This window comes from Aulonocara stuartgranti, assembly GCF_965226115.1.
Source record: "Aulonocara stuartgranti genome assembly, chromosome: 8".
Lineage (NCBI taxonomy): Eukaryota > Metazoa > Chordata > Actinopteri > Cichliformes > Cichlidae > Aulonocara > Aulonocara stuartgranti.
The window spans coordinates 12,472,569-12,487,703 of NC_138959.1; the positions used below are offsets into that span (position 1 = coordinate 12,472,569).

Sequence of the window (15,135 nt, forward strand, 5' to 3'; positions counted from 1 at the left end):
GAAAGTTTAAATGAACGCGAAACAGCATATATCAAAGCTGCCGCTGTCCACCCATCAGTCCAGCCATCCTCTTAACCGCTTTTCCAATTCAGGGTCACAGGGAAGATGGAGACCATCATAGTGCAAGAAACTGGGTACACTTTAAACCATTCAAATATATTCTAAAGAGCTTGGAAAGAAAAGCGTCTGGACTTCTTTATGTTGCTTGAAGACGTTTCACCTCTCATCCGAGAAGCTTCTTAAGTTCTAAGGGTCAAATGGTGGAAAGTTCCAGATTTAAGTCCTAGGGGAGTGTCATGAACCCCATTTTGATCCTCTACCTAATCACACGAGCCAAGGTGTGAAAATGAGTGTAGGTCACAATCAGCCAAGGTTTCGGGTGAGCTCATTGCGAAACCTAGCCCCACCCTATCATGTGATTTCCTGAGATTTCCTGAACAGGGGGTTCATGACCCCCTTTTGGGGACACTCCCATAGGGCTTAAATCTGGGACTCTCCACTATTTGACCCTAGAACTTAAGAAGCTTCTCGGATGAGAGGTGAAACGTCTTCAAGCAACTTAAAGAAGTCCAGACGCTTTTCTTTCCAAGCTCTTGACTGAGAACCTTTCCAGATACATTCAAATATATTGTACAACAAAGAGCCACAGGATCAGATGCAAATAAATTTGATTTGCATATTAAAATCACACCTCATCTTGTACTTTTTGTTTCTTGTATTATGCTGGTGTGTTGTAGATTTTCTTTATTTCAGTTTGGATTCAGGTATCAAACAACCTTTTTAAGATTAGGCAAAAAACTTTCTTTTTCAATAAAAAAGGACCCTGAATCCTTCCTTAGTTACGCTGCAATTGGGCTACGCTGCTGGCTTCCCACGATGCACTTAGTGTTTCTTCTTCCTCACCATGTGTTTATGCACCACTCTGCATTTAACCATTACTCATTACTACCCTCTGGCATCCTGTCTCCCTCCCCTCACCCCCGATGGTTGTGGCAGATGTCTGCCCCTCCCTGAGCCTGGTTCTGCTGGAGGTTTCTTCCTCTTAAAAGGGGAGTTTCTTTTTCCCACTGTCGCCAAATGTAACCTGACTGTTGTGGTTTTCAGTGTTATATTGTATGGCCTTTACATTATAATATAAAGTGTTTCGAGGCAACTGTTGTGATTCGGTGCTATATAAATAAAATTGAATTGAATAATTATGATGTGCGTCTTCTTCTCAGTTTGTTAGCAGCAATTATGTTTTCTTATTATTACTATTATTTTTATTGGCCATTGAACTAAGTTAATTCAAGGAATGGCATGATGTGCTGACCGTAATGCAATCCCATTATCATTTAGCCAGAAACATCCCAAAAAGTTGATTACTTTTCATCAATTGTTTAAAATTCCATACACACCAGCTGCATCAGCACATCTTTTATACACCTAAAACTTTCCTATAATTTCAAAACTTCTATATTAACAAGCATATTTTATTTAAGCTGTCAAACTGTGTCTGTTCTTTGAATTGTTGCGGTAACAGACTCATAAATGACTAAACTTGTAATAAGAAGTCCACTAGGTTTACAAGAAACGGTGGATCGATTCCAATCCACACAGTCTTATCGCCACAGGCTAAAGATGGATAAAGGTCGGCAGCATCAGTGAGGGGGCAAATTTCTCCAGCTGACTGGACAGGTCGCACCCCCAGGCGTATGGCTGCGCTGAGCGGGGGGCTTTCCCCTCATGGCCGAGAGGTTTGCTGTATTGTGTATTATATTTCGGTTAATATTCATTTAACTACTCAATAATTTTTTTAAAAAACCCATAGAAAACATTTTTAAGCCAGAAAAATGGTTAAAAAATGACATTTTATAACCTAAAAGTTTGTTCATTCATTTAATTATTCTTACATTTACTTAATGCAAAGTCAGTCTTCTTTGAGCTCTTATTTTGGTCTCCGTCTGAAGGAGCACCATCAGGTAACTGTTAATGGACAGGTAGCTTAGCGAGAATTTATTCCAGTGCTATCACTGAAAACTAAAAAAACCCCACAAAAAATGCTGAGAATGAACCAAATTTAAACTACAGCTTTCCACAACGATACAGTATAGTTGTGAAAAACTGCACAGTCAAGTAAATATTCTGTGAGCTCATCACTTTAAGTGTACACGTTTACGTTAAACATAGCTGATTTATGCACTGTTAACACAAAAATATTCATTACAGCTGCTTTATTCTTTATCAAACCATCATAGTCTTTTGAGAATATGGACAAAAAGGCAGCATGGTTTATAGATGGAAATAAAGGCACCAGTAAATTAAACCGAACGTCAGCTTATAAATACAGTGGGGCAAAAAAGTATTTAGTCAGCCACCGATTGTGCAAGTTCCCCCACCTAAAATGATGACAGAGGTCAGTAATTTGCACCAGAGGTACACTTCAACTGTGAGAGACAGAATGTGAAAAAAAAATCCATGAATTCACATGGTAGGATTTGTAAAGAATTTATTCGTAAATCAGGGTGGAAAATAAGTATTTGGTCACCTCAAACAAGGAAAATCTCTGGCTCTCACAGACCTGTAACATCTTCTGTAAGAAGCTTTTCTGTCCCCCACTCGTTACCTGTATGAATGGCACCTGTTTGAACTCATCATCTGTATAAAAGACACCTGTCCACAGCCTCAAACAGTCAGACTCCAAACTCCGCCATGGCCAAGACCAAAGAGCTTTCGAAGGACACCAGGAAAAGTATTGTAGACCTGCACCAGACTGGGAAGAGTGAATCTACAATAGGCAAGCAGCTTGGTGTGAAAAAATCAACTGTGGGAGCAATCATCAGAAAATGGAAGACATACAAGACCACTGATAATCTCCCTCGATCTGGGGCTCCACGCAAGAGCTCATCCCGTGGGGTCAAAATGATCATGAGAACGGTGAGCAAAGATCCCAGAACCACACGGGGGGACCTGGTGAATGACCTGCAGAGAGCTGGGACCAAAGTAACAAAGGTCACCATCAGTAGGTGTCCTGAAGCGGGGGGAGAGCAATCCTGCAGCAGCGTTCTGCTGTACGGATCACTCTCTGGAGAGCTTTTTGGTCCTTCACACAGCTGTTCCCAAACCACGATGTCATGTTCTGTGTGAGGATGCTCTCCACAGCGCCTGTATAGAAAATCCTGAGGATCTTTGGAGAGACCCTGAACTTCCTCAGTTGTCGTAGGTGATACAGGCGCTGCCTAGCCTTTTTGGTCTGGACCTGAATGTAAGCAGCCCATGTCAGGTCTGAGGAGATGTGGACACCAAGATACTTGAAGGACTGCACCCTCTCCACTGGAGCTCCATTGATGATAATGGGCTTGTAGTCTCTGTGCTGACCCCTTCTGAAGTCCACCACCAGCTCCTTGGTCTTGCTGATGTTCAGCTGGACAGAATGGACAGAATGAATGGGGCCATGTATCGTGAGATTTTGAGCCAAAACCTCCTTCCATCAGTGAGAACTTTGAAGATGAAACGAGGCTGGGTCTTCCAACATGACAATGATCCAAAACACACCGCCCGGGCAACAAAGGAGTGGCTCCGTAAGAAGCATTTGAAAGTCCTGGAGTGGCCTAGCCAGTCTCCAGACCTCAACCCCATAGAAAATCTGTGGCGGGAGTTGAAAGTCCGTGTTGCTAAGCGACAGCCTCAAAACATCACTGCTCTCGAGAAGATCTGCATGGAGGAATGGGCCAAAATACCAGCTACTGAGTGTGCAAACCTGGTAAAGACCTATAGTAAACGTTTGACCTCTGTTATTGCCAACAAAGGTTGTGTTACAAAGTATTGAGTTGTATTTTTGTTATTGACCAAATACTTATTTTCCACCCTGATTTACGAATAAATTCTTTACAAATCCTACCATGTGGATTCATGGATTTTTTTTTTTTTTCACATTCTGTCTCTCACAGTTGAAGTGTACCTCTGGTGCAAATTACTGACCTCTGTCATCATTTTAGGTGGGGGAACTTGCACAATCGGTGGCTGACTAAATACTTTTTTGCCCCACTGTACTCTTTCCAGCAGGATGAAATTGAGAACGCTGGACACATGTGAGAACGCTGGACACATGTGAGGACACTGTCCTGCAGCGCTAACACTCTTGCTGTTGCACTGCCTCTCCGCAGTCCCCAGCGATGAGTGATATGATGGAGTCTTTACCTGAGGCTATCTCTCCCCATGCACAACTAGTCGGAACTGAACTGCAAGGGCAATGAGGAGAGACGCCCCGTGGCTCCAAACAAAGGCAAAGGCTTCCAGCAGTAATCGGAAACTATCGTCTCTCCTCACGCTGCTTAAACCTGCAACCCCTGCTCAGTTATGATGACACTGCCATTTAATGTCCTGTTAACAAATATGCCCTGTATCAAAGGAAACTGGATTGATTTGAGGGGCAGCTCTGTCAACCGCTCCCCAAGGTCACTCTGCCAGCATTTTGCAAAAAAAAAGGAAAGAAAAATAGGGCAGGATGTAAGAGTTGAAGCATTAAAAATTGCTGAGGACTGGCCTGGAGTCTGTCCAAGACAAAGTTAGAAGTACTTCACAAATCAATGCCTGCTCTCTGCATCCCCCACGCTTCTTTTATGCTCTGAAATGACAGAATGTAGTGCAAGCATTCTTTTTTTGAAACATCTGGTGTCAATATTGGAGCTTAACTTCAAAGAAATTACTGATAGCATTCTGCTCCCTTCAGTCAGAGATCTAGCATCTATTTAAGGCTGTGTTCTGCAGCTTCGAGATATGAGGTTTAAGTGAAGGGTAAAGATGTCCAAAAGGGGCCAAAGATGGGATGGCTTCGAGTGGAAAATGTGTGTAGATAAGCAGACAAAAAAAGAACCCTGAAAAGAAAAATGGCATACCGACAGTTGCGACGGTGTCGTCCTTGCCCTGGGTGAAGACCACCACTCGCTGCCTCTTCGTGTTCTCCTTGGGGAGGTTTTGGGTTTTCTTTGCAATCTCTGCGATGTCGTCTGTCTGTGAAAAACACCAGACCACCGGGTGAGAATGTGTTGAGTCGAGCGAATGCAACATGAGGAGCAATTTCTGAAGAGTTAATCAAAGATCACGCGTGTGACTGAGAGAGGTCAGATTTTTCCAATCCAGGCAGACACATCAAAGTGATAATGAAACCAGATGGGCTGTGAACCCATTTTGAAACAGATCAATAGGGACGCTCAATGAGGCTTCCACGCACTTACTGGAGAATTGCGAAAATATTAGAATGTCATATTCCCTAAGTGAGATGAAAATAAGCGTGTTAAGATATGCTGTTGTCAGATAAAGCTACTTCTGCAAGCTGAAGGGATAGGTGGTGCGTGTACTGTATCATTCTCTTCCTGAAACAGGCCATCTCTCCTCAGCATCTGCACTGAATGGATATTCTCGCCTGGAGACGACAGAACTCTCCAGAGTGCTTGCCTTTGATCATGAGAGGGATAAAAAAACCCACACCTGTCAGTGCTACTTTATTATTAACTCATCATGATGTACTATGAGCAGGTAGAACGTCTTTATCGCCGTCTCGCAGTGGGGTGGACTGCTTTTCTGTAATACAGCACACTGAGGAGCTAGCATTAGGGATACTAGATGCCTCTAGCATCTGTATCAAAGCGAACGCTTGAGCACCTTCAGGGGTGAGGAAATACTGTGATTATGGGAGTAATCAGAAAGATAGGCTCCAGCCCAGTACCACCAGGCTCACTGGCTCACTCAAACCAATGAGCTTTTTACACCTTTAAATGCTTCCCAAACGCCCTTTAATCAGGCCTGAGAGGTCCAGGGAGACCCAGAGCTGAGGAAAAATGGGTGTAACACTCTAAGTAAGTGCTAATGGTGAGGTTAATACAGAGGCCGTTAGCAGACGACGGCGAAAAAAAAGAGCAATTTGTCACTGTGACTGGATGTAACCACAAGCACTCCTCCAGACACTGAATGCAAAACCACACAAGGCTTCGGCACATTGTCACCCTTGGGTTTTATGTTCACTGACATAAAAAAAAGGGGCTCCACTGAGCTTTTAGGAGCTAAAATGTTCTAAAGGCCAGAGGTGGTAGGGCACACAATAACACAAACACAAGTTTACAAAAAAAGGAAGAAAAGAAGTGCCACATGGCTCTGAAGGCTGATTCAACAGGTGCTCTTCAGTAAAATGATATTTTAAGTTTACTTTTCAAGCAGTTCAGCAGGAAAAGAAACCTCACACGACTCTTCATTAGGATCTGACAAAGACGCAATCAGTCAGCCATGGTACGCAACCCATAGAAATAAAAGAAAATATCCAATCCATGTTGAAAAAAATCACAATAAGTGCTTTGCAAAATAAATAAATTAGTGCTTTACACTTTATTAGTGCTGGTTTGATCCCAGAAAAAGCCACCAAACCATCAAGAACTGCCTCAGGAAGGGCGTCTGGCACATCTGCAGATCCAATATATGTAGAGCTACCTGTGTGAATGTGTGAATAATGGAGCAGCTGAAAGTAGCTTTAGTATCAACAAAAGTAAATCTGTAAGGTAAATAAGTTGTGTGCTACATACATAAAATAGTAAAAAGGGTGTAAATGTTTTCTGTAAAGAGTTTTGTTTTACAAGGTGTTTCATTCCTAAGCTTATCACACTAAATGTGTCAAATGGAAACCCAGCATATCCAACTTTATCACATTGGAAGCTATCGTTAAAGCTACGCTAAAGTGCTAGTGTTTAAGTTTTCAAAGTATCTTCCAACTACTAGTCAGAAAATAAACTACCAAAAAAAATTAAAAATGCAGAAAATCTACCTTGTTGTTCAGACTTGAAAGCTTACTGGCCTGCAGTGTTACAATCCACAGTGTTTCTTGTTGAAGGAGGTTTTTTCAGTCTATCACCAGCTCCCATATAGATAACTATCACTTCTAGAGTGAGCACTTTTATAGCAAAGCCACAAAGAGGGGGGTCAAGGGTGCGATCAGCTTCTTTAAACTCGCCCAGTAGCAGTGATGACGAACACGGCAGTCACTGCAGCTCAAGTTTGTGTCTTTTGGAAACAAACCAACAGATGACTAAAAGACAAGACAGGAAGCTGTGAGTCTCGCTACTGGTCCACTTTCGGACACGTGATTTAGAAATAATTTTCTAATTGAATGTTTACTTCCCTACATATTTTGAGATTTCATCCTTTAGTATAAAAAACTTTTGACGTGCTACAATTGGATCTCCTGGGTTAGCCTTTACACGTACAAGCACACTTAACTTAACTTCCTCCTTTCTGCCAGGCAGAAACACTTACCTGACAAGCTCCCGGGGCAAAACGATACAGAAAAATAACGTTCAGCGCGAGTGCAGACAAATGACTTGACAAATGATATGGTCAATTTGGTTTACTACTGACAAATGGCAATATTTACAATTGTGAGGCAATTGATCAGACATAAATCAACAAACCGTGAAATATGAAAGCTCTACAAGGGTGTTAAATTGTGTTTCTGTGTTGAAGCCAGTGAGAAACTGATCGTTTCCACTGCATGCTGCTTGAGAAACACTGCGAGGGAGAGATTCAATTAGAGCTGTGATGCTGAGTTCTTTGAGCATTTAAAGGAAACAGATCACAATCAGGCGACTGTGTTCAGATCTGCTGATTGCTGTTTTGGAGAGGAAAGCTTTTTATCTTGTGTTTAAGCTGAAGAAGGGCTGCTGTCATTTTTGTTAGTCATCCATAATGTGATGATAACAGTGTTTCGGGATACATGTGGCGCTTTAGGGTCATAGAATCCAATTATAGTTCCCGACCTTCCCCAATTAACCTGGACTTTTACTGAACTTCAATCGACCTCAGTGGCCTTCATGTTTCGTTTCAGACAGCAAGTCTAACTTTTTGTCTTCTTTGGAGTCGGCAAATGTTAAAGAACAAATATTTTGGCTATAAGACTAAAATAAAAAACTACAAATGATAGAATATAATAATAAAATAATTGTAAGGTAAAAATGATTGTTTGAATATTGATGTTTTCAAGAAAACCTACTCTGCTTTGAACACAAGCCAACTTTATTTTACTTTTTAAAGCAATTCAAACCATTAGAATATGGTTAACAGGTGGTTTTCTATGGCATCAGAGGCTGCCACTGAACTATGAATCGAACAAATGCCTTCTGCTGCTAAAGGCAATCGGATAAGGCTGAAAGCTCTTCAAAATTTCTGGTAAGTGGATCTTGTAAGACTTGTAAGACTTTTTTAATCTAATTACTTGTGGAAGCTTGTAAATGAGTCTTAAAATTAATTAATTTAATTAATATATGACATTTTAAATTATGGAGACCAGAAAAACCTAAAAAAGTAAATAAATAAATACAGTAAGTAGTTTAAAAAAATTTGTTATTAATATCCCAAAATCCATCAAAATATATGATAAAAAATCTTTCTAAAAATAATAATTAAAAAAAAGCATAACTATCATGGTATTAAATATATAAAACGAGACTTAAATTATATTTCCGTACTTTAGTACAATATTTGTTCATAACCTATATGCATAGTTTGAATAACGAGTAAGTATAAATGTAAAACCAAAAAATAATAAGATTATTAATTGGGTTTTTTTATTAGCATTTAGTTTAGTTTTTTTTTATAATAGAGTAGAGTAGAGTAGAGTAGCCATTTATTGTCATTGTACATGTACAAGGAAACTGTGAAAATTATGGAGTTTTTCGAAATTTTTTGGGCCGTTTTTGACCTCTATACATTATGTAAAGATGACAAAACATATCCATATGAACTCATACAGGTGTACTGTGTATTTGCAAAAAAACAAATTTCCTCCGCTAACACTGCCTTAACAATTAATCCCCCATCTCCGGGTTGAATCAAAGTTTTACAGGCTAAAACTGTGCATATTCATATTTTTGAGGACTTGCCATGGTATGACTGGTCTACGGGAGCCGGCCTGTACCAGTAAAGTTTAAAACGGTCACCAGAAAGTGACGAGAGGAGAAAAAAAAAGCGGTGAAGAAAACATCTTTGAACCACAGCCATCTAGAAATGCGCCAAGTACAGTACACACCACCGATGTTATCTGAGAAATCACATTCATCCAATGCAATTTCGCAGAGTGTTCTGCCAAATCAGGTTGACACGGAAAATGTCAAAGAATTGTAACTACTAGGAGAGTCTTCACTTTGCCCTTTGTGGGGTTTTTTTTCCATGTGAGGCCGCTCCATTACTAACACCTCCCCAATTCCACCACCCCCCTACAGCACCACCACCTCCGCCTTCATCCCTTCTCCTCTCTTAAACCTGTCACTGCCATCAGGATTGCATTTCTATTCCAGTCACGTTGATCACACCGTTAGTGATTCTGGATGACAATTACTCACACAGAGCAGAGACATATTCAAGGCAGCGCTACCTCTGAAAGAGAGAAGGCACTTAAAATACCTGAGCCCATGTGAAGGGAAGAAAAAAAAGCCTCGCATATCGGCTATTTGTGTTTTGATTTTTGCATTTAAATAGCAATGGAAGGAATATGCAAAAACACGAGGAAAAAATAGACTAAGGGAACGTTCACTTTACACTTAAGAGGCAGCCCCACGTTAAAACACACCGTGCTTTCTGTAATCTTCATTTCCATAATCCAAAATCACAGGTGGCTGTAATTTGGTTATTAAAAGACGACGGTGCGCGCTCAGTGTAGTGTAATGCTATGGCAGTGAAGAGGAGACATACAGTATGCGATCCCTGAGTGCAATGAAGATAATGAGGAGGCTTTTTAACCAGGCAACCTGATGAGCCCCACGCCTGCAGAGAAAAGCTTGAAACCATGCCCAACTTCTCAGCTTCCCAAGAGGCTTTTCAAAATTCAATAAATAACATCTGTAGGCGATGTTGGGTGCAGACCTAGCAGAGTGCGTCATAACAGAGAGCTGGCTGAACAAAGAAACCATGACGACTGCCAGGTTTCCATAGCAACTGCTGCAAGGCCTGGAGAGTATAATAGCACATCAATCACTGTCCAAAAAGAACTTCATTATCAGCAAAAATAAACCTTTAGGATCTTTTTAGTGTGCAATTGCTGGTCAACTCACCTCAAAGCCCAGCTCTTTGGCAAACGTGGCCGCCTCCTGGAAAAGATAAGACACAGACAAATGAGCAGTTAATTACAGAGTCACAAACAGAGCACAGTGTCGCACACCAGACGTGAAGTAAAGACATCTCGCTTCCCTCCGCTCCTCGCATGTCTGGCCATTTTCACTTGAGAATAAGTAACCTGAGTTAGTGTTGTTCTGCCAACTCCTGATTTAATAGGCGTGCAGCCCACCCATTTAAACTACAGCCTGACATCATCTCATCTTACCAGAGCAGCGTGAGATAACACCCCATCAGCCTCCAGCCTTGAAACCACCACTGAAACCATGAATATGTGCTAGTGTGTGGGAATCCCCAACACTGCAGGCATTCAGCGCCCACTTTATGTTGCTTTAGTCTCCTAACAGGTGCACTTAAACGTTTATGCAGGCTGTAGCGAGTTAATCGCGAAAACCGCTCACTGACGCCGTTTCATAGTTTAATGTAGTCTCCCAGTGGTCGCAGGTACAAGCTGGTGTTAGTAAAAAAAAATCTAAAAATAATACACTTATAGCATTACAGGGCTCACAGAAACATTTAAAGTTTACTTCTATAACAAAGTATATTTAACAGCTAAATACACTGTAAAAAAAACATTTTAATGCATTCTCTGTAAAATTACAAATCTAAAAATATATTTAAATTTAATACATAAAACAATTAAAACCAATGGAAAAATATATACGGGAACAACTTCAAAGTAAAACCTTTTAAGTATCTAAATAATGTTTTATATTATATAAAAGAGATAAATCACCAACTGAATGCCAAATGAACCATATCTGAAATGGGCATCGGCTGGAAAATGAAAATATACATTAAAAAAACCCCAAAAAATTAACCAATAAATGATGCATTTAAATACACTCAGAAAAGCAGTACTAACTACTGCTATAATTGATTCGTCATATTGTGCAGTCGTTAATGTAAAAAAACAATGAAGCTGTCTTCCAAGAACATGAACATTATCTGCAGTGTGGTAAGCTGTGATGTACAACATGTGAGTAATAAATAGGCCGTGTTACGATCCTCTAACTGATGACAGAAGCCGTTGCCTGTCAGCTCCGAACGATGTCACAAATTGTGACAGACAACCTCCTGCACTAAATTCACTTCTGACCCCAGACAGGATAATAAGTTGATGCTATGATTCTAAATAATCCAATTATCTGCAGGAGGAGGGTGTGTATGGGAGGGGGTGTGGTGTTTGTGTGACCTTGGGGAGAGGTTGACAACCTGGTCCTCAAACAGAAGGGGAGGAGATGACATGGAACAATAAGGTTACTGGTCCCTGGAGGAAAGCCTCATGGCTCCCTGGCTTGGATCAACATCACAGCACCAGCAATATGTCAATTCATCACCCCACCCTGCGCCCCTCACACACACAGGCTAGACAATTAGCTGCTGTAGTCGAGAAGCAGTTCTGTAATCAGTAGAAGGTAGTGTTCTCTTTTAACCTCTCTTTGCCTTTTCAATCTATCGAGGGCTTGGGTCTCACATTTATTTTCCTTTATTTACAACCACATATTGACTTTTCTCCTCAGGAACGCTCCATCACCAACTAGCACGAGGCAACGCGCAGGGACAAGAGCAGCCTGGAAAAATGTCTTGTCAAAACAGCAATATTTCATATCAAAGCATTTAAGAGACACACGAGTGAAGGCTGGAATAACTATAGTGCTGCCGAGCAGTGCATGGCTCTGCCTCTCTCTCTCTCTAGTTAGCAGCTATAATATTTGTGAGAAAAGCCTATCGAGAGAGTGTGGGTGTAAGAAGAACAGATAATTGAAGCAATGTCTATGAGCCACATGTGTACAGTGTAATCCCTTTTAGGAATTTATTCATTTCTAGTTGTTATGAATGCCAGCATCAAAAATATGTTGCGCTGTAAAGCTCGGCTAAAACTAATATACTGCTATGATAAATATTGCATGGCGGTAAATATGCAATTACCGAGACTACCCATACAGCCAATAAAACTGGAGCGATGGGCAATTAAAGCCACTGTTCCTTAAGGAGCTTATAGCGTTAATATTCAAAAATCTTATGTTTCAGGCTGCGCGTGTTGACATGTGCTGTTTTGGGATGTTGTGGTAGACGGTTTTTAAAATGACGGCCCATGTGCTTCTACAGCTGTTGCAGCAATGACAAGTGCTTGGAGTGACATCTGGGCGAAATCCTCTCGTGCTCGAAAGAAAGGAGGGGGAAAAGAAAAGGCATCTCGTTTGTTCGGAGATTGCTGTGATTGCACGCTCGCCTTTCATGATCTCCTTCGAGTCCGATTCCAAAAAAGAGAGACAGAGAGAGAGGACTCTTGCAGATCTCAGGGCTTGCATGTTCTCCTCCTTCTCCTCTTCGGGCAAACAAGGTAAAAGATAACAAAGCAGGCAGAGTGCATGAGCCCTCTGCAGCCATAGTTAGTATAAAGCTATCAGAATGTGTGAGATGTTGCTGCTGTCAGAGGCTTAAACAGTCAAAGGGATATTTTTAGAGAGCTTAAGCTAATAATCCAGAGCCCCGTCGGGGGGGTGGCGGGAGTCTACAATTTCTTTGCCAAGCAAAATGAAAGAGGAAATACACACTTCATGCAAAGGGCAGTTTTCAAAGTTTAACACTTTGTTTTTTATGACACTGTAAGTGACAGGAGCCTAGCGGGCCTTAAACAGTCAGAGCAGAAGCTGTATGTTGCATATTTTCTGTGAAGTTATTTATATCGTATAGACATTTTTCCCCCTCCCTCCTTTTAATGAAGTTAAACTGCTGATTTTGCATTCAATCTGAGAAACCTGCAGTCAACTGCAATTTCTTTTGTCGCCTGGGGGAAGTGAACAAGCTATGAACATATGACTACAAACAATATTGTTAGCAAAAAAGTAAGTTATTTACATAGCCCATAGACAGAGGACAATTTCCAGTATTTGGAATCATATATCGGCCACAAGAATGTAATCCTCTGCTTTTAGCTCAGTTTTGGCCTCTACCAGCTTATTGTAGAAATGTCTGGCTCTTGGGATGCTACATTAATTTAATGGAATAGTTGCTGTAAATAGGCTCTGGTGTTATTTTTTTCAGTTGTGGAGCAACGTGTAAAACGTGTAGGTTTGGGTAGATGGTTGGGGAACAAAGATAATAAGTGAAAAAAAAAAAGTGCTGAAGGAAACTGCAAAGTTGAATAATAATTTTCCATTTGTTCACCATTATGAATGAAACCTAAGACTTTATTCTTTCTTTATTCCGTTAGAGTTTCCTGATCAATTTTACCTTTTAGGGTAAAAAAAGAGGCCTAGACAAGCTTTCAGAATCACCACAGTCATCTTTGTTTCTCTGAATAGAACAAAAAAAACTTTTATAAGTGTATTTATTTATTTTTTTTGAAGATTTCTATTTATTTAAAGTTCCTTTTAGTAATGTACACGTCAATAAAAAACCTGGGGGCAAAACAAATTCCACTCTGTAATTTCCCTCCTCCAGTTTATGGATCAAATATGGAATTAATCACGTTTTCTGTATTTGTGTGCGAATGTAACTGATACATATTTCTCTTTTTCTACTCAGTCCATATCTTAATATAAATGTTGTATACAGTATGGTTTATGATGATCCTGATGAAGGCCAAGTTTGTTCACTCACCAAACACTTTATCATGCACACCTTAACAATACCGCATCAATTTTTCAGATGAACTGGTGCTAAAAAGATGCTCTGAGATTTTGGTCATTATTGACATGGTAGCAACACACAGTTGCTGCAGATCCACGATGCCAATCTCTTATTTCACCACAACCAAGAGGTGCTCTATTAGATTGATATCCAGTGAATGTGGAGGCCACTTGAGTATAAAGAACTTATCATCTTCAAGAAATCAGTTTGAGATGATCTGAGCTTTGTGACATGGAAGCAGCCATCAGTAGGTGAATACACTGTGTTCATACAGATGGACATGGTCAGCAACATACTCTTTAAACTGTGCCTACTTTGTACCAATGGGTTCTAACTGAGCCAAGTAAACATCCCCTACATCTTTACACCACCATCTACCTAAACTGTTGATACAAGCCATCCTTTAATGTTGTTTATACCAATTTCTGACCCTACCAACTCAAACTGGGGCTTGTCAGACCAAGCAATCTTACTATTTGCAAATAATTCCCTGTTCCCAGCAAATACGAGATAAACCCATCGTAGTCTTCTGCTGCTTTAGCCCATCAGCTTCAAGGATTGACATGAGATGCTCAGAGATGCTCTTCTGCATGCCCTGGCTGTAACAAGTATTTGCTTGAGTTGCTTTTGCCTTCTTATCAGCTCACTGCGTGTGTGGATATTTTTCTTTGATCATCATAAAGACATTTTCACCCAAAGAACTTTTGCTCCCTGGATATTTTCTCTTTTTCAGATGATTCTCTTTAAGAATGGATGTGTGGAAAAATTGATTTGCATTAACCAGCAGTTGTAACTAATAAACTGGCAGTTAAGCGTGTATACTACAGGTGTTGCTAGACCTCATAATGAATTTGATTCCAAAAGATTGGACAATTTGAAACCGGTTCTCAATTCCTATCCTATCCAAATCATTTAATGCATTGCCAGTTAAAGTACCACTACATATAAGGACACCCAAGAGAAAAGAAATTAATAAAACTGTCTGAGTCGTTAGCTTCCAGGATAAAATATTCCCAGTAGAAAAAAAAACACCAAACAAAACAAAGCAAGTAGTGAGGTTTTTTTCTCCTCTGTGTAACAAGTTGTCGAGCATATGTCACAGCAGGAGTGCGTCAGGGAAAAAAAATCCAATTTCAGTGTTTTAAAGAATCTAAATCAAAGAGCAAACCTCAGTGCTAAGGTTAATAAAAGTTGATAAGCTGAAAAGCGAACTCCCCCAGGCTACTCAGAAAATAAGCATTTATTTGACCGTTAGCCCAAGCGATGCAGAGGCAGAAATTGAATTGTATTTGACGTTGTGGTTTTTTATTCCTGGGTGCAGCCCTGACAAGTTTTTCACACCAAAACCTCTGTTTTCTTCTTCCT

At 40.5% G+C, this 15,135-nt stretch overlaps 1 protein-coding gene across 5 annotated transcripts in view; it reads right to left on the reverse strand.

The window, feature by feature from the left end:
• The window catches only part of LOC309713405 (adenosine kinase-like), a 127,229-nt gene that overhangs the window by 11,426 nt on the left and 100,668 nt on the right, over positions 1-15,135 (reverse strand). For 3 of the 5 annotated variants that reach the window (XM_082545023.1, XM_082545025.1, XM_082545024.1), the window contains 2 exons: positions 10,071-10,106; positions 4,878-4,992 (listed from right to left, as the gene is read on the reverse strand). In XM_082545023.1, coding sequence (XP_082401149.1) covers positions 4,878-4,992; positions 10,071-10,106 — 151 coding nt within the window. Of the gene's footprint in view, positions 1-4,525; positions 4,607-4,877; positions 4,993-10,070; positions 10,107-15,135 lie in introns of all 5 variants that reach the window. The other 2 variants (XM_082545026.1, XM_082545027.1) reach the window with 1 other exon arrangement.